This window comes from Augochlora pura, chromosome 4 (assembly GCF_028453695.1).
Source record: "Augochlora pura isolate Apur16 chromosome 4, APUR_v2.2.1, whole genome shotgun sequence".
NCBI classification, from domain to species: domain Eukaryota; kingdom Metazoa; phylum Arthropoda; class Insecta; order Hymenoptera; family Halictidae; genus Augochlora; species Augochlora pura.
In genome coordinates this window covers 25,455,942-25,479,179 of record NC_135775.1, presented here as the reverse complement: position 1 = coordinate 25,479,179, position 23,238 = coordinate 25,455,942, and the positions used below count along the sequence as shown (strand labels likewise).

The 23,238-nt window shown below is 44.8% G+C and overlaps 1 protein-coding gene and 1 long non-coding RNA gene across 7 annotated transcripts in view; one reads left to right on the top strand and one right to left on the bottom strand.

Moving 5' to 3' along the window:
* The window catches only part of Chb (CLIP-associating protein), a 40,643-nt gene that overhangs the window by 10,617 nt on the left and 6,788 nt on the right, over positions 1–23,238 (bottom strand). For all 5 annotated transcript variants that reach the window (XM_078179914.1, XM_078179915.1, XM_078179916.1 and 2 more), the window contains exons 2-5: positions 16,682–16,787; positions 14,887–15,058; positions 14,202–14,378; positions 13,315–13,391 (exon numbers count right to left, since the gene is read on the bottom strand). In XM_078179914.1, the coding sequence (XP_078036040.1) occupies positions 13,315–13,391; positions 14,202–14,378; positions 14,887–15,058; positions 16,682–16,787 (532 nt within the window). The remainder of the gene's footprint in view (positions 1–13,314; positions 13,392–14,201; positions 14,379–14,886; positions 15,059–16,681; positions 16,788–23,238) is intronic.
* LOC144469518 (uncharacterized) lies at positions 966–12,205 on the top strand. Of its 2 annotated transcripts, none has more exons than XR_013493990.1 (3): positions 966–1,462; positions 10,003–10,332; positions 10,993–12,205. It is a non-coding gene; the product is annotated as an uncharacterized LOC144469518 (long non-coding RNA). The 2 variants fall into 2 exon arrangements; XR_013493989.1 differs by lacking the exon at positions 966–1,462 and adding an exon at positions 7,642–7,984.

Genomic DNA, 23,238 nt, shown 5'->3' with positions numbered 1-23,238 from the left:
ATACTCATCAGAATCTGTAATACTCGCGAATCAAAAATCTGTCAATGAGATAGATTGTTAAAATTTTTTGACGTTCTGTCGTGAACCAAACGAGACGAAATATTGCAAATACAGGCTATTGGTATTGAGCACGAGTTCAACGTGCTAAGGTGAGAAGCTAGATTTGCATCCGTGATATGATTCGTAATAACTGCGGCAATGAGACACGAGAGAGTTATTTTCTCACGTTACAGATAATGCCCGGCGGGCTCGGTCGGTCGAGATTCAAATGAAATGAAATTTCTGTCGCAAGAAGGAACGAAAGATGCAAACAACACGTTCGTCTTATTTAGTCCGATAAAAACCAAAATAACTTGCACAACCGTCCTGCAAGGATGAAGAGCGATTAACGTTCTCGCAGATAAGACCGATAAAGATTGCATATTCCGTCAAATATATTCACGAATAACCTTCCTCCGGGCAACACCGGCGATTATCTTTCCACTTTATGTAAGAATTTTCCGCAAGTAACACCGGCACAAACGGCGGCACGTATCAAGAAAAAAATGAATTGTATTTCCAAGGATCATTGCGTCACGATCGCCGTGTGTATGTGACGTTTACGCGTAATTCATTACCGCGCACACACGTGTTCAAACACGAGAGCCTTCGCGTCTCCGCGATGGAACTTCGTCTATTCGTTTACCTCCGCACAATTTGCCTTTCACGCGCGGCGCGATAAACGACCGCGCTTCTTTCCTAGGAAAAAAAAATGATATCTGCCCGTCGGGATCTCAATAAAAGGAAGAAACCGAATGATTTCGAAGTGAAATTCGTTCGGCGCGGCGGCCGAGAAAGCGCATTAATATTTCAGCGAAGAACCGATTATTTGTTCCGGTATAGACGGCGAAAACTTTTCCTCGACACGTTGCACCCGCGAACTTCACCAGCAAAGTCACAATACGAGACACAGTCCTTCGTCGTCGGAGACGCTCGTGATTTCTTGCCGGCAAGAATCGCTATCGCCGTGGAACGAATCGACGGAACGCGTTTACGTGGACAGTGGAACGAATCTATTCGTGTTCCCTGTCTCGAAACGCGTCTGTCACGATGACTGTAGTACTGTTGCCTCTCCGGGCACGATTGTCTTCCTGTCGTCGTTTTGTTTCGAACGAGATGCCAGCAGCCCGTTCGTACGAAATCGACGAAAGAATCCTATTCCGACGACGCGCGCACTATGGTCCGTTTCTTTTTTACATATGGAAACTACTAGACAGAGACACGTCAAGGCGAGTCGTTATCGCGATCCACGGGTTCACTGGTTGCGAAAATAACGATAAACCGAGTGGCAAGCGTCGTCGGCTGACGATCGAAGACTCGCGGCAACCGACGAAGGTGGACGACGGTTTCCGGATCGAATTTAAACTACGAATCGAAAACGAGGTGTCGTCTCGTCCGGCTGCAACTGCGACGTCCCGATCAGGTAAACAAACAACGTGTCGGGAGAAACTGAAACGATCGTCCTTGCCTATTGTCCGTGAACAGCCAACGACGCGTGTGCTATCCCGATCCGTATACGTGTGCGCGCGCGCGCGTGCGTTCGTTTAAGATCGAGTCACTCTCCGGCGAGACCCCGTGACACAGAAAAAAAAAACGATCCCGATCAAGATCACCGTCACGTCGGTCGATCGTCGGTTTTTTACGATCCCGGAGACGTACGCGCGAAATCACTCCGCAGAGGCGTCTAGCATCGCGAAAACACGCGTCTCTCTCACGCTGCTAAATGGCGACTCTCGTTTACTCTACGAGGCGAGGAACTCTCCCGGTAAGCGGTGCTTACTCGCGCGACCGTAGGAAGGGGACCTTCCCCTATCGGTGGCCCTGATTGGGGGGCCAAATCGAGGGGCCCGGCACATCGAATACATCTCGGCTAACCGAGCGACGATTAGGGGATCTTGATTATACGTTTTTTTCCTTTATCGGACGCGTACGGGTTCTCCTGGAGAATGATCCTTGCCGCCGGAACACGGATGGCGTACGGGAGACCGGTAATTGTTACTAGCCCCGTCTGACAGCCGTTCGAATCATTAATTTTTTCCGAGTCCATTAATTCTTAACCAACGAGAAGTATTTTTAAATTTCTGCCCCGACTATTTGGGTCAATTCAAATTGATTTAACCGCGTTCCATATTGCGCGTGCACGGTTTCAAGAATTCTTATAGACGGGCAAGTCGGCCATCTTTTTTCGCTTTTGAACAAAGCGCCTCCTGTAGGTAATTATTACTATTAGTGGCGGGGAATATTTGAAATTCTAATTCTATACGCGATTAGCATTAAGGAAAACAGTTCTTATAGAGAATTGCAAAGTAGCAGTTGTGCACAATATACGATCGGCTTCTGTGCCGAGCGAAGTGTTGTAGTACACGGCGCGTAAAGTCGTTATCGTGTTACCAAATACGATATCGAGGAATTAAAGGCGAAATTTTATAGGCGGCAGCCGCATTCGAATATCAGGTTTAGGGGGAAAGAAATCCGTCGGCCGAGCGAATAGCTCAATCGGCTGCGAAACAAAAGATCCTGAGAGGTTCTCGAGAGACGATCGTGTCAGGCAATTCGATCAGTCGATCATCTTTCATCCTCGCAATTTCACTTTTTGAGAACTGTGGATTTTTACAGCTGCGAAACCGAATCGTTTCTTCGCCGCGAATTTAATCAAAATCGTAACCAGTTCGATCGTCATATTTTTCATGAAAGAATAACAAAATTGTTGGTCAATATCATTAATTACGCTGGGACAATGGATGAAAAGACGGACGAGTAACCGAGAAACGAGAACGTGTAATCACTTTTGACACATCTCGGTTAACGAGAACGAAGCCCGCGTTATCGGATCATTAATCAGTGGACGAATGACATAATTAAAAGGTTGCCAGCGACAAAACACGAAAGCTCGCATCGAAGCGCGGCCGGTTGTTGCAAAACCAGCCGACAAATTGTCGGTCTACGTAAAACAAGTGGCTGATTAATGCGGTGGGTAACGCACAGCGCCGGAGCCACGGGACCAAGTTCAATAAGCCCTCATGAATATCAATCGATTTCATACCTGGCGCAGGTCTCGTGAAACCGGATGATTTATTTCGTGTTATTGAGAAGCGTTCGGTGTGCCAGCCGAGCTCCGGCTTGAAAGCTGCGCGCGGCCGAGTCCGCACAAGGTTCAGAACCTTATTCGTAAATAATACGATTTTAGCAACCAGTTTCTTTTTAAGTTCCGATCGGCCGTGCTCGGGAAGAAAAACAGGTGACACTGTTTCTCTCTTTTTCAGAAACTCGTGCGTGCACCGGTGATTCGGAACCGGTGATGCCAGCTCGATCAAGGCTGCCGATCTAACACCTTTCGCGAAACATTTCGACGTTCGCGAAATCCGCTCAACGTTTCATCTGTCTGCGGTTTAACAGAGGCTCTTTTTAAATCGAGGATAATTTTCATAGAAAATTTTTCTACGATTATCTGCTCCATAATTCGTCCGAGTATTCGGATTAATATAATGTAACGAGGTCCATTCGAAGACATTGTTTAAAACAAAATTGCCGCGCTTTTCTCGGTGGCTGCCCATGAAAAAGGCAATTGGTTGCAGCGAGCATAATCACGAACGAGGACATTTTTCTTGTGGCGAGTTTCGTTCCAGAAGATGGAACGCGAAAACGGGCAGAGAAAGGAACGGTGGAAGATTAATGTCGGCTGGAATCAAGAATCAGGCCGTGAGACACGGAACCCCGTAAAAATGTCCCCGTGTCTCTCTCTCGGATCGTGCGACTAATGATAGTTTTCATCTAAATCTCTCGGGCGGCGAGGCGGGACCACCCGCCGTCATCGTGCGCCAAAAGCAAACCGAGCAGACCGAGCAAAACGAAAACCATTCGATCGCCGGTGATTAACAGCGACGGTGATGCACGCCTCGGTGGGTAATTAAAGATCATGCCATGGGAAAGAATGTCGTCGGATCCCGTTTATGATTACAATGTTTAAACTGTAATAAACGTGCGCGCCCGGCGATGGAGCGAGCCGGTCCTTCATGGCGACGATGAAGAAATAAACATGTCCCGGGCAACGTTCGTAGCATAATTACACGGTCGAAATGGGACATCAAACAGGCAATTAACGTCTCTTTATTTGACGGGGGACAACGTGATAAATCGAACGGACCGGCAGATATTCGTCCACGTACCACGAGTATTTGGACAATTACCGTTGGATCGACGATCTTTACGCGTTCGCGCGAAAAAATGGCCGAAGGAACTACGACACCGATCTGTACCATTTTTGAATTGTTTCTTTCCCGTAAAGGAACTGCGTTTAATTTCGTCCAAGTCGCATTTGTACGAAGTACAATAAAAATATATTTTATGGATCAGTTCAATTATTATTGTTCACCGTTCGGCTCTCTTTGAACTCCGAAAATTGTCTGCAAGTGCGACGGCGAAGTTCCAGACGTACAAGATAGATAATTACTAGAGACACTGATGAATGGTAGGGTGATAGTTATGGCGATCCGCGCTCCAGATACCGATGTGGGTCGTCCGACGATTTTTCACCGGGATCCCGAAAAAACCGGAAACTCGGTCGATCGGATAGCCATGCGTTTTCCCCCCTGCGGGACACGGATTTATGATCGCGTGCGTGCCGGGAATATCGGTAATTACCGGCGCAATTAACATACGTCTGGGACCGAGTGGGTCGGACAGACGAGTATTTCGATCAAAGAATTTCAACGCCTCGAGCAGTGTCTCCAACAGTCCGAGAAACGATTCCGATCCCCTAGCAATCTTGGTACACGCTATTATCCCCTGGTCTACGCGTTTCCCGTCTTCGTTCCGTTTCATTTACAACGATGTGCGTAACGCATCGCTGCAAGAAACACTGCCGCGAAACAGGTTGCATTTTCTGCATTCTTACAGCAAAAAATAAGCACAGAGTTTGTATTGTAAATTCATCGTTTGGATACGCTGAACGCGTCTCATGGTGATTAACTGACTCGTATGCAACACGCGAAAGAATAAAACACAATGACCCTATCATCGATTCCTTCGGTATCATTTGAAATAATGGGTGCTAAAAGCTGCTTTGCGGTCATCACGCTGGTAAATAAGTTGTTTGAGTCTGGAGAAATTTCTGGCGATGCAAATGGGTTAATGCAATGGTGTAAAGGGCAATTTAAATAGTAGGAAAGTTTGTGAATTAATTCTAGAAAAGAACGAGGGAAAATGGAATAAAATAAATGTATAATTGACGGATTAGCATTAGAAAATATGTTAAATCAACATAAGAAGTGCATAATTGTTGAAGAATCACAGAAGAAACTATTCTAAAATGGCTCTAGAAAATCTTCGTATACTTATTCATAAAGTTATTCTATAAATGTCGAGAATGAAGTCGAACGAATAAAAATTTAGATCAAAGTGTTCAATATGCACGGGAAAGTATGTTAAACCGACGCAGTAGATAGGCAAGGGTGAACGCTGATAAGATCGAGCTTATATAGACTTAGCACAATTTTTATCACAACGCACACATGGCCAATGAAATTTATTCATTTATTACCTGTCGGAGAGTCCTTGCAGTTTCGACAACTTTGAAATACAAATTTCGAAATCGGTCAAATCGACCGGCTCGATAGGTTCACCGTTAAAGAATCGTCGACAAGACGATCGCGGATCGAATAACAGCCAGAAAATGCTGATTTTGGGAGAAAAGTTTTGATTTCGATTTCGCAGGTGTCGCCGGGTACAGTGGGAACCGGGCTTTAGAAACCGGGTACGCTCGGCGAATAAATTACGGATAGAAAACGTGCCGCGGCCGATTCCCTCAGAAAATCGTACGCAGCGTCTCCGTCATTCGTCGGTGAAAGTCCACCCGTTATTTATTGTTCCCGAGGATCGAGACCGCTTCCGATTTCCCATCGACGATGGTCCGAACGCGTTCGAGATACAGCCTCTCGGCCAACGTGTCTCGTTTCAACGTCCCATCGGAATTCCCCGACGGTTTTTCTCGGCGGCGACGATGAAAGGGAGCCGAACGGCACTCGGTGACAGCGGGAAAAAGAGACGGAGGAACGAAGAAAAAAAAACGGGGGAAACGGGAATGCCGATTCCACGGATCGGTCATTAAATGTTGCTCAAAGAGGAATCGCCCACGCGCGCCGCGCGCTTCGAAGGCGATAATGGTGCCCTCCTCGCCGCTTGCGTAACAATCCGCGTGTACCGCGACGGTTAGGCGAGCATGCATTATCGCGTGGCTTTTATCGGCCGCGCGAGCTGTTAATCGCGGGTCAAGCTAACAATTACTGGTTCATTAGAGTGATTTGTTCACCTTCTTCTCGGCCGAGGGGACGCGCGATTTATTCGATACGCGGGATTGAGTTCAAGATTGACTTTCCGATGCTGTTGCAGCTGAGATGATCGTGGGTATTTTTGGAGACTGATCGGAGGTTGAGGATTTTTGGGTGCCGAAAACTTTCTCAGAAAACTTGCAAGAGAGTGATGAAAATGATACGTCTTCAGCAAGAACGTTGAGACCTTAGTCTTCTTAAGGGATGAAGTGATTAACAGATTGCTTGGGGCTATCACTGCTGTGTTTGAGAGGATTTACGGGGCTGAAGGATTTTACTTGGAAATAGTTTTCAACACAGAAATGAATGAATTTTTAGAGGGTGAACTTATGCGAGAATGTCATTTATAGAGTCTGAAGGAGTTAATGGACGTTCCTCTAGAATAGTTTTCAGTAGAGAAACGAATTTGAGAGATGAATTTCTCCGAGTTCCACTAAGTATTTGGATCTGACACTTCTCAGCTCTTGAGAAAACTTCAAGCTCGACTTCTCATAGAACCGACTATACAATTACAAGCTAGATCGACGTGCCATTCTCTGAGGAAGCCTCGAACCCAAAGAGGTGCGATTTTAGGGACTGAGAAGCATTCCTTGAAGCACCTCGACAATTTTCCGCCGGAACTTCTCAAGGACCGTCGAGAAAGAGTCCGAAGAAAGCCTGACGGCTACGATCCGATCTCGACAGGCGGAAGTCGCGGACGCGGTGCGAAGCGTTCCTGAAATCGTACGGGACCGTATTCTCGGATTTTATGCAGATTCAACCTAGGAAGTCTCTCCACCGCCAAGAATGCGCGAGTGAATAATCAACGCGCCGTGGGAAGGAGCCTGACGCTTGGATCCGGTCGCAATTGAGTAGACAGAGCTGGAGGACATCGCGCAAAAGGTGGCTAAACCAACGAGTTGCCAACCCGTGCGTGGTTTTTAACCCTTTGCACTCGAAGACATCATCGCTCTAAATCTAAAGTAATTTTCCGACCTACAGTCTCTCCGGTTTACATGACTCAATGCATTGCACGTGAACGTGAATCTTCTGATTCGTACAAAAGTCACGCCGGATATGTTACGCGATTATGAGATGAATGGTTAAGGAATTCTGATTCCAAAGTCCCGTTGTGCAATTATTCAAATGTTAGAATCCGTTTCGAAGTCGGTAAAATCAATTTTGATGAATGGGCAAAAGTCCTTTTTCTTACATAATGGCAAGTGGACGAAGTAGGAAGCGGACATTTCGCTTAGTATAAATAAGCGCAAGAAGACTACTCGGTGATCGACGGCGCCTCGAACCGTGTGCGCGCGGTAAACTTTAGCTTTCGTCGTCTCTCGCGTGTTCGTAGCAGTTGTCTCGGGTGATCAGGACCTTTTGTCGCAAACCTGGCGAGCGGAATGTCAGCGAGAGTCGGCCGAGGATAAAAAGGGCATCTCCGGCAGCGTTATTCCGCGTCGTCTAATATCTGATCGCCGTGGACCGTGTTTGCGCGCGAGCGTTGGTGCCGTTGCACCGCATCAGTATAAATCTTGCGTCGCCACCCTGCAGCACACTGCATCGCGGTGCAGCGCGCTGCATACACTGCACACCTTTCACTTCGGGGCGCACGTGTACACACACCGGCTGTCCTCAGGGTAAGGTCGCCGGTTGCAACGGCACAGAGAGAGCCCGGTTTCTCTCTCCTTCTCCCTCTGTCTCTCTCTCTCTCTCTCTCTCTCTCTCTTCCCCTCTCTTCTCCTCTCTCGGTGTGGGTGCTAATTTCGATCGATCGGTGAACGGGCCACACGGTGAATAATCTCGACGTGTCGCGGGAAACCGGTGTTGCAGAAATACACCGATCGAGATTCCGATCGTGTTTGCCAGTGAAAAACGCACGCGACTACCAGGGCCGCCTCCTCTTTGTCTATCTCACCATCAGAGTCCTGCGAGAGCTTTGATCCGGACCATTGTTGACACTAGCAGCGGCTGATCGCAAGATACAATGGGTGGAATTGTTTGCCAAGGGTTCAATGAACAGCGGATGAGAGGGCGCATAGGGTGGTAGTTTAGGGGGTGTACCTAGCAACTGGCGACTGTAAGACTAGGGCCAAAAATAAATTTTCCAACATATTAGCTACATATTTTGAATTGAACACTGAAGACAGAGGGGAGAAAAGAATATAATTATTACTAATCTGCGGATCTTTATGCAAAGTAAATATATTTATCATCGACTACAAGAGACAAAAATCAAACACTTCAGTCGTCCAAAAATATTTCCGTTAAGTTTGTAACAATATCTCGGCGATTATTACTAAGGGTTTCTAGGGATGGGAGCAGCTTTTTTGATGGAAGAAAGTATCGACAATGTGCGGAGACATTAATGCGGCCCTGGCGAAACGGATCGAGGCTTCTGGCCGCGAGCTTGATCGAGTACCGCTCGAGCGAGCTGATGTATTGGTGGCGACAGTTAGGGGATAGTCTTTTCTCGGCAGGGGATAGTCATCTGCGAGAAACCTGAATGAGGATCGCAAGATCCTGCGGAAGTCTTCGGACGTGTCGTACAGCTACGATCCGGTATTGATCGCCGCGTGAAGATTGATAGAACAAACGAGACCTAAATTCCTACGAGCCGAGCCGCGCACTGATTTATTCGGAACTGTCGATGAACACGTCCGTGATAGAAAGTTCTAGCCTACGGTAGAAGAACCGCGAGGAATTAACTGGAACTGTTTCCCGGATCCGTTCGTTAATCCTGCTTCCGCTAGGTTAATCAACTTGACGTTTTAAGTACCGCGAACTAAATGGGTCTAGCTCGAGCCGATGTTCAAGAAATTGGAGGTGTCGCCCTGGGTGTGAGAGTTCGTAAATCCCAAAAGTGGAGTGTCAGGTGCGACTGACGTAAGACGTCTTCTAGGTCTTTGTAAACTTTGTCCGTTTTCAAGAATCTGTGCTAAGTTACAAGATAGCGAAAGAGCATATCCCAACACTCATTCCGTTGATTTGCATTACCCCGAGTAATAACAAAATTGTACGGTGCGCAAGAACGATTTGCCAGCAGTTCGGAGCAGGTTGCAAATGTGGGAATACGACTGAATTATAGCAAAGAGTTACGGACGTGCAAATTTGCTTGGGAAGAAAACTCTCGTACGACCCGAGTGCACGATTTACCCGGGATCTACGATTTCTCGCGGTTCCGACGGTGGAGAGATCGTCCGGACGAGCCCTTAAGGGAGTTATGGACTGGTTTGTAGAAAAGCGGCGGCTGAATAATGAACAGCACCGTTAAGCGCCAGAGAAATCGGATAGCGTAATCGCGATTCAACGCGGACCTCTGACAAACACGACTCGGGTCACAGGGAAAGAGAGAGCGAGAACGAGGACTATGCAAATTTTTCCTTGCGCCGTGTACGCTCAACCTTTCCGTGTCGCGTACAAGGATACACTGTCGACCTGTTGTTGCGCGGAGATTCCACGAAACTGGCAAACAATACCCGAGCACGGGTCCGCGAATAAAAAATCGTTAAGCATCCGCTCTCGATGCCGCAAACACCTTCGACGCTGAAAACATGAATGGGAATTATCGTCGAAGGTTGCGAATCGGGTGTTGCGCTAAAGTGTACGCTCCAGTGATTGAGCTGCTGTAATTGCTTCATTAATAAAACTGTTTCAGACGGCGTTCGCGGCGCTTTCATCGATTCAACGGATTCTCGCCATCCGGCGGAACATTTTCTCAATATCCAACTGTGGAAATACTCATTCGCTAACAGAAGATAGAATAGCAGATAGCATTTTCTCGACAGGCAAACTTCGGTCTAGCGAGAACGATATTAATTACCGACACGATGAGATGATCAACGAGATACGATTTTTTTTTACGTAGCCTGAGGAAGTGTAACGAGTTCCGAGTAAAGGATGCCTCGCCATCGACAGAAGTGCGAAGAACTTTCAACAGGAAAAAGAGTCCGAAGTAGATGCGGAAGATGGTCGTTAGTTGTTCACGGTAATTTGGTGTTCTATTAATATACCTGAAATCAAGCGAAGAGCCGTAATTCCTCCTGCCAAGCCCATGTATGACCTAATCGTGATCAGCGTGCGTGCACGAGCGTCGAAGGAAGAAGGAACGTGCTCGGTTCTTAATGCGGACGACCGCCTTCTACACGAATTTTATACGGGGATCTTTTCGGCCCGCGATCGTCCCATCCTTCTCGCTCTGTTCCTCATTCTTTTTTCCACCTGCTACCGGAATTTTTCGCATACCGGGATACATCGGACGTATCGTGGTGTACACTTTCACTCGCGCGAACATCGGAGAACTCGGGAAGTTTTCGCGCTCGTTAGATTCGAAAACGAATTTAGAGGAGCTCCTTTCTGCTATCTTGAAAAATGTGGAACAAGGACAACCGGGAGAAATATTCGCACGTCGCTATTGTTCCGTGACCTACCTTCTTGAATGTGACATTAAGATGCAAATTATTTACGTAAGATTGTAACTTAATTCGAACCCGGGACGTCGACGAATGGACACGTTTCGATTCGACGATCTATTGATAGCATTCCGTTGATTTGACAATTGATGAATGCCTCACCGCTTATAAATGACGGGGACACGTCGACAAAGAAAAGATGTAAATTCTCTAATCATCTTGTTACGTGTTCCCAGGTCCCGCGCTTCGTACGTCAGATCAAGGAAATTGAGACCCGATTGTTTAAACATTTTCTAAAGGCCTGCAGACGCGCTGGGAGGAACAACATTTTCTGCGAACGCTCGAGGATCGAATTTAAAAGACAATTGGCCGACGTTTCCTCTGTCGCGCCGGCACAATGCGATCGCTAATCCGCGTTATCTATTCTGCGACATTACATAACATTACATAGGCCGATAGGTGCAGGCAACGCGGTGCAATATCGCCGGGTGTATTGTTTCAAACGGTGTCTGTAATTCATACCGGACCAACGTCTCGTCCAGCTCCAAACGAGCGGCCTTGTAACATTGTAAGACTGCCTGTAGGCCTGTTCGAATTTCGATTGCGAATATTACGTGTCACCCGGCAATCGAATACTTCGCATATTAGTTCTGTCCGAGGGGCAAGAAAAAAAAACACGAAGAAGCAACACACCGTTGAGAAGAGAAAATCGACGAAAATATCGGCAGAATAAACACGGACGAATGAAAGCGAGAAGGAGAATGAAAAAGATCGGATAAATCGAGATTCCCGATGACTCACGATGCGTCGCGTACGCATTCCATTGTATAATCAATCTTTGTCTGGCCGCGAAAAAAAAAATCGTGCCGGTGCAGGACTCCTCTTATGCAACGTTCGATCAAAAGACATGGTTCTGATTGGGTAATGCGAGGTAGGATTCGATAAACTCGTTCCGGAGCGACTCGAGAACCGTGAATTTCGAGGATCGAGGACTCTGCGGGCCTCGTTTCGGTTTACAAGCGCAGCGAATTTAATAAGAGTTACGGAAACATGTTCGATAAATTTAAATAAAAATATATTTGTGTAATACACTCGTGTAGGTCCTAGTTGCAAAAAAGGCCGTACAATAATTTTAAATCTACACTTTGTAATTTCTCAGTGTTCCCTCATTACAAGAGCATCTTTATTCCCACCACTCAATGAAAATAGGCGGATCTTATCGCAATGGGCGTGGCTAGCCAATGAAACAACGATCGAATTGTATCCACTACTCTATACGAGTCGATGCTTCGATAGATGTATTATACAATGATGATAGTCTATTTATAAGGACATGCAATGCTTCCTCTTTACATTCCTGCATTGTCAACCTTTCTATGGTCCCCATTATTTTAAGAGACTAGCTAACAGCAAGCAGCTTTGTTCTAATCTCGTCCGCGCAGAGATCAAATAAACAAAAATCGTTGACTCATACTACGATCATGGGATAGTGTCCTCTATAATCTCTTTAGTAGTCTGAAACGATTCAGACGTGAACTTGAGAACGACTTAATCGAAGGACTCGGGAATTCAATGCTGTTTTAGTGGATAAATGAAAGACGTTTTTATGGTACCGTATAAAATATTGTCCAATCTACACAAACTTGCTTTCCATGAATAATTCAAAGAATATTTGACTGGTACAACTATAAACGGAACCTTGAAATCTCGTTCGCAGGCTTCAATAGTTCAGAGATGTTATTTTTTTGGAATAGTATGAGAATCGTTTAATTATCCTGTACAAGGAATTGCAAGAACTCTTCATGGTATATGATCAATATTGATGGAGCCTCATAATTTCAGTCTCTATGAATAATTCCACGAATGTGTGACCGGTACGAGTATCGTCGGGCCAACTATCACCTGTAAACCCCCACCAGCAGACCGGAGACACCTCGCCGAGCAACCTGAATTTCAAGATGCTCCCGAACAAGCTGATTGCCCGTTTTTGCCGTTTCTTTCCCAACCCGCGACTCAATTGGCAATTTCGTGCAGAAACAGTGGCGGCCTAATTGCGCCCAAATTTGTACGGGAGATCAATCTCGCGAAACGGTGGCGAGCCGTTATTCGCGAAATGAAAGAAAGAAAAGGGGAAAAAGCGGCGGCAAGAAGGCATCATTGGCTACCACGGGTAGGACAATTGAACCAGAAGTCGAGAGGCGAACGTGGCCGGACGACGTAATTAAATTGAAATTGGCCGTGTTTTACCGTGGCCGGTTAAGTAAATATTCTTATCACGTTGGTGAACAAGCGGTCCTTGCTAAATATTCATCGTGTGTGCCGTGGAGAACGTGGTCCGCCAAGACAGAGAAAAGGAGAGAAACGGACGGGGAGACAAGGCGGGTCTCTTCTTGAATGTGAAGGCATTTGCCGCCACGCGATTGTGTTCATGGATGGCAGCACGATACAGTCTGAATAATGTTAGCGCGGTGACGCGCGTGTGCCGCAAGCTTTTTCTGCCTGTCCTGACTTCGTTTCGCATCATAACAGCCGCCAGAGAACACTTCGTTTCAACTCACCGTCCGAGGACAACGCCAGTGGCAGCAGGTCGCCCGCAGCTTTCAGTTGATCGAATTTTTCTATCAGCAACAGCAACCTGAAACAGCACACAGACGATCAGCAAATCAGCATTTATAAGTTCGTACATTTACGACAGAAATAGTTGCACAAAAAAGCCTCCACTCATGTATACTTTATACAAATAAATCACGTTATAACACAGTCACGGTGAATAGAAGATTTGCAAGTTCTTTATCATGTAAATTTGACATTGCTTTCAGTCATATGTTTTAGCATTTTCTGATGTAGCTGACTCTATAATTACGCTCTTTATAAACGTTGCTTTGTACTGAAGGAGGCAACAACTAAAGCATGCGATGCCTCAACCCGACAATTAGGTAGGCAGCACATGTATATAGTTCAACAATTAAACCTGGACAAGTAAGGAGAAGTCTAGCAGTTGTGTAAGTGACTGTTCTAGAGTATCTCTTGGAACAATGCTCAAAATAATTAGGGAACACCTACTCGAGTGACTTCATCGCTTATCGAGCTATTCAATATCGAAATTGTAGCATGATCTAATACTTCAAGTAACTAGAACAACTGCTGTGTATACTTCCTTCTATCCTGCACATAATGATGTAATCTTCAGCAAGAAGATCGATAATAGTAATCGAATTAGACAGCTTCTTAATTGTTTTAATTCTTGTGTATAAAATCTACCAATCCCTGTGATTCCACTACGATATGTGCATGTTTAAAATATGAGATTATGAATAAAATCGCAGGAGGATATTTAGTGCAGCTATTTCTGCGGAGCTTAGAGCCAAGCATAGTATACGACGTTGCTGTTGCTTGTAAAATTCATTCATTGCGATTTCCATGAATCGATCACCTCCTCACTTACTTAGCTTGCGGTACGTTGTGTTTCCTCTGCAGGTCGACGCGCAGCCGTTCGCCAACGTGCCTGTAGATGTCTGCTAGCGTGTTCATGGCAGTCTCTCGGACTTTTTCGGATGGGTCCGAGAGCAGTTTCACGATACTTGGAATCACGCCCGACAGCATCATTTCGTCCGCGCCATGCCTGTAAAAGGATTTATCGTGGCAATTAAGGAATCAAATTTTTTCCTGCTGGAAAGGAATTTGTGATTTCTGGCAAACACACGACACGATTCCGCTCTGTTCCAATCGCATTACGACGGTAATACTCTGATACCCCTTTTTGTTCTACCCTGATTAAGAAATGCGGAATGCTTTAAAATCTTGGAAGATATTTCCCCTTACACGGACTTAATGATCTTAAGAGTGTGCAACAACTCAATTTATATATTTACTTTGAAACACGAGTTTTAAATTTGTACAGTGTACAAATATTATATATTTGACTGCTACTTCAGACAGTATTTGCTCGCCGCTGCTTGCTTCTACATCGACATTTTCAAATATTGACACTGGTACCTTTCTCAAAGCTATTTTACAGGCAAGACAGGTCACAGTGGCCCGGAATTTTCTTAAATTATTTAAGCTGTCCGTGTCCCATGATAAAATTCGAGCAGACCAAAAACGATATCTCGTGGGAGGACAATACTTACTCGTTCAACGTGGTAGTCAGTAGGATCAGGGCTTCTTCCCTCAGCTTGGCGTTTTTATGAACGAAAGCCGGTCGCAATCTGTCCAGGAGCTGTTGGGGCGACATGCAGCCCTTCTCCATGATTTTGAGCAGCACCAGCTGCGCTTTCTCCCGGGTCGCATCCTTGCTGTCTCCTGCGGGAACAAAGAATATCGTGTCACCTAATTAAAGCGGCTAGAGCGCGTAGATCACGCCGGCCGGGGACAGCGCGACACGGGCAAAACTCAAAAGACCGGTTTTCGCCGTATATTTATATCTCGGTCGTAATATCGCGTCTCGTTGAATGCGGTTCTACTTCCGTGCTTATTTTATCCGGCGCTCCCGGCGAGTGAGCGATGAAGTTCAACCGATAAGACGCTCAGAAACGGCTGAAATACGGTTTCGCATACAGGGTGTCTCTGCTGGCTTTATCAGCGACTGTGAACTTTATTTCCTCGAGGCTTGTTTGCCGGTTGTTGGGAATTATTGCCAGATTGGGAATCTCTGGCGAGTTTTATGTAAAGCAGACAGAGCTTTATATAATTCTTTGCTCCGGGGAGAGAGATCAATATGATTTTCTATTTTTCTCTTAAGTCTGCGTTTAATATAATTCTTTTCTTTGTAGTCATTTGATCTAATAGAACATAAATGTGTAGATCCTGTTGACAACACTTTCATGTTATTTTCACTGTAAGGAGTCTTTGAATCAGCAGAATTATTCTCCACTTTACTCCGGTTTTTGTAGAATGATCTATGAAAATGAGAACTGGCATAAAGTTCCGCAGCCTAGCAATTAGTCTCATTCAAGATCGGGTGACATTTTTTTCTAGCACTTAGTCTGGAGAATGCTCCAGAACCGAGTGATTTAATGAGTAATACGTGGACCGTGGAACTTCAAGCAAATTCCCATTTTCTCCTGGCGAAGTTCGAGCTTTATTCATTTTCCACGTGATCCAAATAATTGAGAACTAAAACTCGTGCTTTATTATAATTCTATCGCGTTTGTAGGGAGCGCAACTGTATAAGATTTCGCGGTATGGAAATATCTTGTCCTTTCAAAATAAGGCCAAGGCCAGAGGACTAAAAATAATTCTCCAATACCAATCTTAAAGACGACACCGGTAGTTTACAATTGACGAACGTATTAATGCTGACATAATTCTGATGCCAACCGATGCACGAAGCTGCGTTTTTTTCTCACTGGAATGCATGCCGTATATGCAGTTATATGCAGTTGGGCCAACTAGATCAAAATGATGCCAAATACACCGAACAAAGATTCTCGACATCCTAACCCTTTGTGGCCCGAATTACGTCATTCTGATTTTTTACCGGTGCATTTGTACCAGATGCTTCAAGTTTATTCGAATTATTTTTTTCAAGCTCAATTAGCCCACAGCAATACAATTCGACTTGCCCGAGTATATTGCAACAAAATTGTGTAACACGGTCAACGCGTTAAAGGGTAGAACGGTATATCTTTATTCTGGAATCAGTGTCGGGAAACCGACTTGGCTTTACGATATTGTTTCCGATACTGCACAGTCCAGGTGGTTTTTTTTTATCGGAGCGTAAACCGGGGATAAGTATCACCGGCGATAAAGTTACAGGTAGACACACTGTATAGGCATCGAGCGAACAGTTTCACAACTAGTTCCCGCGAGCAGCGAACTAAAGCAAAGGATGCCGAAGGTTACCGGACAGTTTCCATTATTAAGAAATAATTTATGAACGCGTCGGGGATGGAACGAACAGAGTAAAAGTTTGAGGACACTTACCCAGTCTATCTATCGTCGGCTGAATAATGCTGGAAACGTAGGGCTTGAAGTCGTGGCCCATGCGATCCGCCAGGAACGTAAGGACTTCCAAACCATTCTGTACAACCTGCAACAAGAACCAAGAAATTCTTTCTTTCGTTTTCTTTTTATTTTTTTTTTTGCTTCGGAGATCGCGCAGCCCCGACCATTATAGGAGAACGATTGTCCTATTTCGCTCAGAGGAACGTTGTTCGCAGTGTTCTCCATCGAGCGGAGACGATCGAGAATTGCTGGGCAATTTGTTCGGCATAGAAGGCTCTTATGCGGTTTCTATGACGAGAGATCAATTAACACGCTCGCTGCTGGTGTTACACACGGCGTCACGACTTTTCGTGGGTGGATGTGCAATCTAGGGTATTTGATTTGTCATTAAAGCCTACCACGGCGGATGCGACTGTATAGTTTCATGAAAAAGAAAACGGCAACGAACTGGATGTTTAAGAATTTTTATCGGACGAGCGGTACGAGTAAAATGATTTATACTTCATTACACTTAACATTTCTCGGCCTTTGAACTGAAAGTCATCCATTTCGATTCATTTCCGGAAACGAGAAACGGCGACAGGATCGTCGCATTAAGGAAAAATTAAACAATGAAAATAATGAGGAGTGCTTGGAAAGTAAAGAGAGAAGTTTATAAACTCTTTCATTAAACTCGACGACGCCGCTTCTGAAAACAAGCGGAATAGTCGTCAGACTTGAAAGACGCTTTGCAAAGTAAACTGCGGATTTTTATGCGAAAGTTATGAGATTGCACAGATTTATTCCCCGGGGCGAGAATTGAAGAAGTGATGTCCCGAGGAGACGTATTAATTAAAATAAAAAAAAACTCCCATTGATTTTAATATACCGGAGATAAAAGCTTGTTTCGTGAGTTGTAAATCGAGGGATTGAAATCGAGAAGGTCGATTAGGAATTCATTACCGGGATGAATTTAAATGTATTACGGGGTTAAAGCACCCTACAGCAAGGGGTGTTTATATCGCAGGGTCCAGCGGCATATTGATCCACGCAAGATAAACTCTGCCGGTGCGCTTCCCTTAAACCTGGAAAAAAAGAAATCGTAGACCCCTCGCACTTTCCCTCTTGGTCATAATTATGCTTCGTCTGCGAGCCCTCTCCGTGCACTCGTAATGATTACTTCGCGGCGGTTATATTTTTTCTCGCTGCGCGCCGTCATCAACACGTAATTGCGACGGTTTGAACGAATTACACACGTTCCGGCCCCGTGGTCGCGCACGCGAAACCGCTAAAAAAAAACCTTTAATGCGTGTGATTTACTGGCGGGAAATTAGTGACACACGAAATGCACCCTCAGACAATGTCACGGCCTGGGTTTGAAAATGATTGGAACGCTATTGTGTTTTATTTCGTCGCAACCTGTTTATTATAGGTATTATAGAGGGGATTGCGGTTGCGTGCAAATGGTGGTATGTCTAAAACAAAATTGTTTCTGTAAAAGTATCATAAAACATCGAAGTCTGCTATCATGCTGCAGATTCAAAAATATAAAACGTTATTTTATAATTTAATATCGAACAAATCTGAAATTAAGCTAACGTCTATTGGAGATTCTCATTGTTAAAGAATGATCTAAGAGTCTACAATTATTGCGCCATTAGATGGTTTAATGTTCGCGGTGATTACGGGTTTCGATAGAAAACCACTAGCTAGAAGCTCTCATTGATCGCAAATCGATTTCTGGCACGAGTTTATCAGACACTAACGAACGGCAATGTAATTAGCAGCCACTCTTTGCTGGACCACTAATGTGAGAACCTGATTTACAACGATCTGCAACCACCAATAATAGCGCGGTAGTTAATGGTATACAACGACGCATAATTTCCACTAAATATGTATACGATCGTGTATTTTTTAAATACAATACACAGAAGACGGGAACTGCAAGAGAAACATTATTTCCAGCATCGGTAGCAAGCTTCGTGTAAAATCACGACATGATTCGACTTTGCCAGCCACTTTCTCAGTCTTAGATAATCCTCTTTTCGGTGCAAACGCGGATCAGGAGAACGTGGATCAAGCTGTGGGAAGCAGTGATCCCCTAAATCCGCGATCACTGTCCCTCCTCTCGCGACAGGGAGAAGAGATCGTGGAATGACCTAGCACGAGAGTCTCTCGCGTTGCCGTTAATGATCAGGCCGTGTGCTAATTATATGGGAGTCAGGACATACAGCACGAGAAAAACGTCAAGCCTCGGCGCTGAGCAATGATGTCACAGCCAGACGGCAGCCCTGAGAGAACGTTTACCCCGCGGCAACTAAAATAGGTTTATACGCCTATGTATAGCGGTTCGTTAAATGTATTTAAACCGTCGTCGCGGAGTAATGGACGGTTTTCGCAGACACGTTGACATTGGATCGACTGTGCACACTTCGGAAACGATTTTTCCCAGCTGACACCCCCGTTTCGGTCTACGGTATCGGATAACGTCGAACGTCGCGGAACTATTAACTCCACTGTCACGAGCTCATTTTTCCTGACATGTTGTGTTAACAGTAATATCGATGTCTTATCGGCGGTGTCAGATGTTTTCGATAAAAATTATAATGCAGATTATGAGTTAGAAGGTTCATTAAATATTACTAGATTGTGGATCTTATGAATTTATGGCAAAATATCTATTAAAATATTTTAAATAAAATAGGTATGTGACTGAACTTTGATTCGGTAGTGGTTCAATTTATCAGAAACAATATTTATAGCTGAACAAAGTGATATTTATTAATATTGTAGCGAGCGTGTGGTTGAACTGAGGGTGGCAACAAGGTTGATTTAACTCTCGTTATAGCACAAGCCTTAAGGAAAGAAGGAGCGGCGGGTTTCCTCCGTGCTAGGGGTGGAACCGACGATAAATGCACCACCCGACGCTACACTTGCACTTTCTATATTGATCTGGCTCGTCCTCTCGGAGGAACGGTTCGTTCACCCTCGAATCCGTTCGTGTGTTCAACGTTGTACGTCCGACTTGTTAACGCAGCCCGCAAAGGAAGCGAAGTTGATTTAGCATGCTCGAATCTTGGAAACAGGGTGTGTCGGTGAACACCTAAAATGCCAGAAATTCTGCCCCTTCTGACTCAGAATTCGCTCAATTACTTTAAACAACTAAACCTAACGAGCAGAACGTTCATTCAATATTAATTAGACGACTTTGTTCTTTTCCCTTTGAAAAGAAAGATCTCCTGACAGTCCAAAAATTGCACCCCATGCGCTCGATGCATTCGAAACGTCAGCTAGGAGACCAAATAACGCCGCTTCCGCGAGCAACAAGACGATGACAAATATCGCGACGAATTAACTGTTCAATTAAGAAAGATCATCGTCTAATCGAATCAAGGGTCGGCCAACGGAGTCCCAGTAGCGGACGTGGTTGCAAAAAAACTGCGTGTCAAGGATCAACGAGTGATCGATGGATGGCATCGTGGCCGAGCCAACTATAGCGGACGGGCACCTTGAACCCTATCTGTGCGAATCAGCTAGCGCATAAAGTTCGCCTGAAAGAAGACTAGCTCTCGCCGGCGTCAAGTAGATCACGAACAAGGGGACAACAATAGATCGTACGTGCACACGGTGCCCGAAGATCGTTGCTCGAAACCGCGAAGCACGCGTGGGCGAGTTGTCTGGCCTTACTCGTCGAACCTGGGCTGGGAGCAGGGCCCGTTAAAACTGTTAAAACCACGTGGGAGGTGCCACCACCACCTTCTGCGATCGCAGTGAAATGCATTTCAGCTTCCGTCGCGAGGCGCCGTGACGGCGGATGACGAATAGAGTGCACCCCGTTGCTCGTTTATGGTCGCGAACGGCTTCAACGTTTCGCGCATCGTTGGACCGCTCTGTGCGAACGTAACTTACAGCAATATGCACGCAGAAATATACTTTTACCAGCGTGCGGTCGGGGAGGTGACTACGAATGTTGCCAAGCTCAATTTTTTATTCAGCTGATGCTAAATAGAGGAACTTTGGAGCCAGTGCTGGGCAGAGAAACGTGGGAGTTCGGGTATTAAAATAGTTACTTTGTTGCTACCATCGATGTAGATTTCAGTAGAAAGAAAAGTTGAGAATGTAGCAGAACTAAATAGAGAAACGCCAGAGTTCAGATAATAGAACAGTTGTTACTACGAGTGGAAAGTTACAGGACCAGAATATAAATGTTGCAAAATCGATTTGTGCTGAGTAAATGAATAAATAGAGAATCTCTGTTGGCATAACGAAATAAAAGAACGCGAGAGTTCGAGTAATAGAATGACCACTTAATTGCAGGAATAGACTAATCCTTAGCACTTAGAGTGTTTTCCAGAAGGAGTCTTCAACTGACGTTAAACGCCGCCTCAGCTGCGGTAATCTATTTGATTGCTCTTTCGACTCATTTAAACAGTGATTCTCATCGTTTGTTCTAATTTAGACTAGCGACGCTCCTTGACTTCTTCCACGGGCCTTGTTTACTCCCGTTGCTCCGTCATCCTCCTTATCTCCCACATGATTACCATGTTTTTTGTGGTATTTTTGGCTATGGTTTATCTGAACGATTTTCGCTTCTTCCTTCTCTGCCTGTTTATATCTCTTCGTCAGCTGTGTCTTTTCGTAGTTCCACTTAGTTATTTAAACCTCTTTGTCTCCTATGAATTATCTTCTGCGGTTGTCTTATCATAAAATTTCTGCTGCTAAAAAAGTACTTTATTTTACACTACTCTGTCCCATTTCGTCTAGTCGTGTTGCTACTTATCTGTTTCCTCTTGATTATCTACTCCAATTGTCCACCATAAAATTTCCACTGCTAACGAAGTATCTTAAGGCAGCTTGAGGCTGATCTCGAAGCAATTTCCAAGGAATATTTATTGCAGGATGATTCTCTACGCCCTGTATCCCTTTCATCTGACCGCCGCGATGCAATTGGATCACAATGAGGTTCGTTATGGGAGATCTTAGCTGCACCATTTTTTCTCCAAGGTATCGTTGCGCTGGTATCGATGTCAAGGACACAGGACACAACGTAAACTGCCGTGATATATTTCTGTCTCTCTCTCGCTATCTTTCTGTCTCTGCTCCTCTCGCTCGGTTCGTTTTCTTCCTTTTTCATTCGCGGCAAACGTTTCCTTTTTCGAATTTAAACCATGACATCACCCTCGCCTGACGGTGATCTTGATGCTTTTCACATGCATCATGACGCCGAACGCACACACTGTCACTTGCATAACGTCTGCTCCGGTGTCCACCTTGCTGCACCGCTCGATAACACCAGCGAAAGGTCGTCGTAGAAACGATAAATATCCTCATAATGCTCGGTGGAATCCAAAACGGCTCGTCCTTTTCCCTCGGCTCTCGTGTTTCATCGATTACGCTTATGACGAGTCATGGCAACCGCGAAATTTGCGAGATTTGCGCTTGGATTTTTTGCTTCCCGACCGAGAATGTTCAAGGATGCATGCAGACTGGGATTTTTTCTACGAAGAATTAGAGAAGCTGCATTTAAATAACATTTCTGCAATTGGAATATTTATGGAAACCATAACTTGGAAATTGCGCTCTGTTTTAGCATTAAAAGTCTATACAGAGCTCACGTCCATAAAGAAACTACTGTACTTCCAAGAAATGTCTTAAATTAAAAATAAAATGGGCATCAAGTAGAATACGCGTTTAACTATGCAATTAATTAGCAAAGCGACCCAAATAACTTCTGTTTACTACACGTGGTTAATTAGTACACTGAAAGGATGGAGCGCCTTTTTCTAGGAATAAGTAGATTTATCTCGGAGTAGTCAGACACAAGTCAAATCTGTCGATGACGACCAATTCGTAGTTTTTTCTCAGGAATCAAGTTCTTGTAGATTCATTAGCAAAACGAGACTGATATTTAAATGATTTTTCTTGGTGTTCATTTTACTAGATGAAGCTTGGTATTTATTAATTCCAACATATTCCAGTCGGTGTGTCGCGATCCACGATACAGAACTGCGATCGATATTTATTATACCTGCAGCTATTTAATACTTATTATGTAATCGACGCAATGCGGTTTATCCCGCTTATGTTATAACCAATTATGATTGATGTTCATTGTATCGCTCTGGATAGTCGACGTATCGCCACAAAAATTTTGCTCCATTCTGAACTGGGTCTGCATATTCTTCCTCATTACGTCATGGAATTTTTACGTGACTCGTGACTGGTTGTAAAATCAATTTATCTTATGCACCTGGCCACGAATAAGGTAACATAAGAAATTACCTGCAGAAAGTCTATTCCTGCGTATAGTTATAATTAATCTTTTTTTCTCTGACGTGAAAGTCGAGACAATTAATATTTTTCTACTTTCCATGTGTGGCAATTAATATTTCGTCTGGCATCAATTTTCCTTCAATAAATATTTTCACTGCAGAAAGTACTAGCTATATTTTCAGTAGAGCATGTGTTACTATAAAATTCATGAGAACAGCAGGTGTGCGAAGCGAATCCCCCAAATCGCCGCCACCAAGTATCAACCCCAGCCATCGGACAGG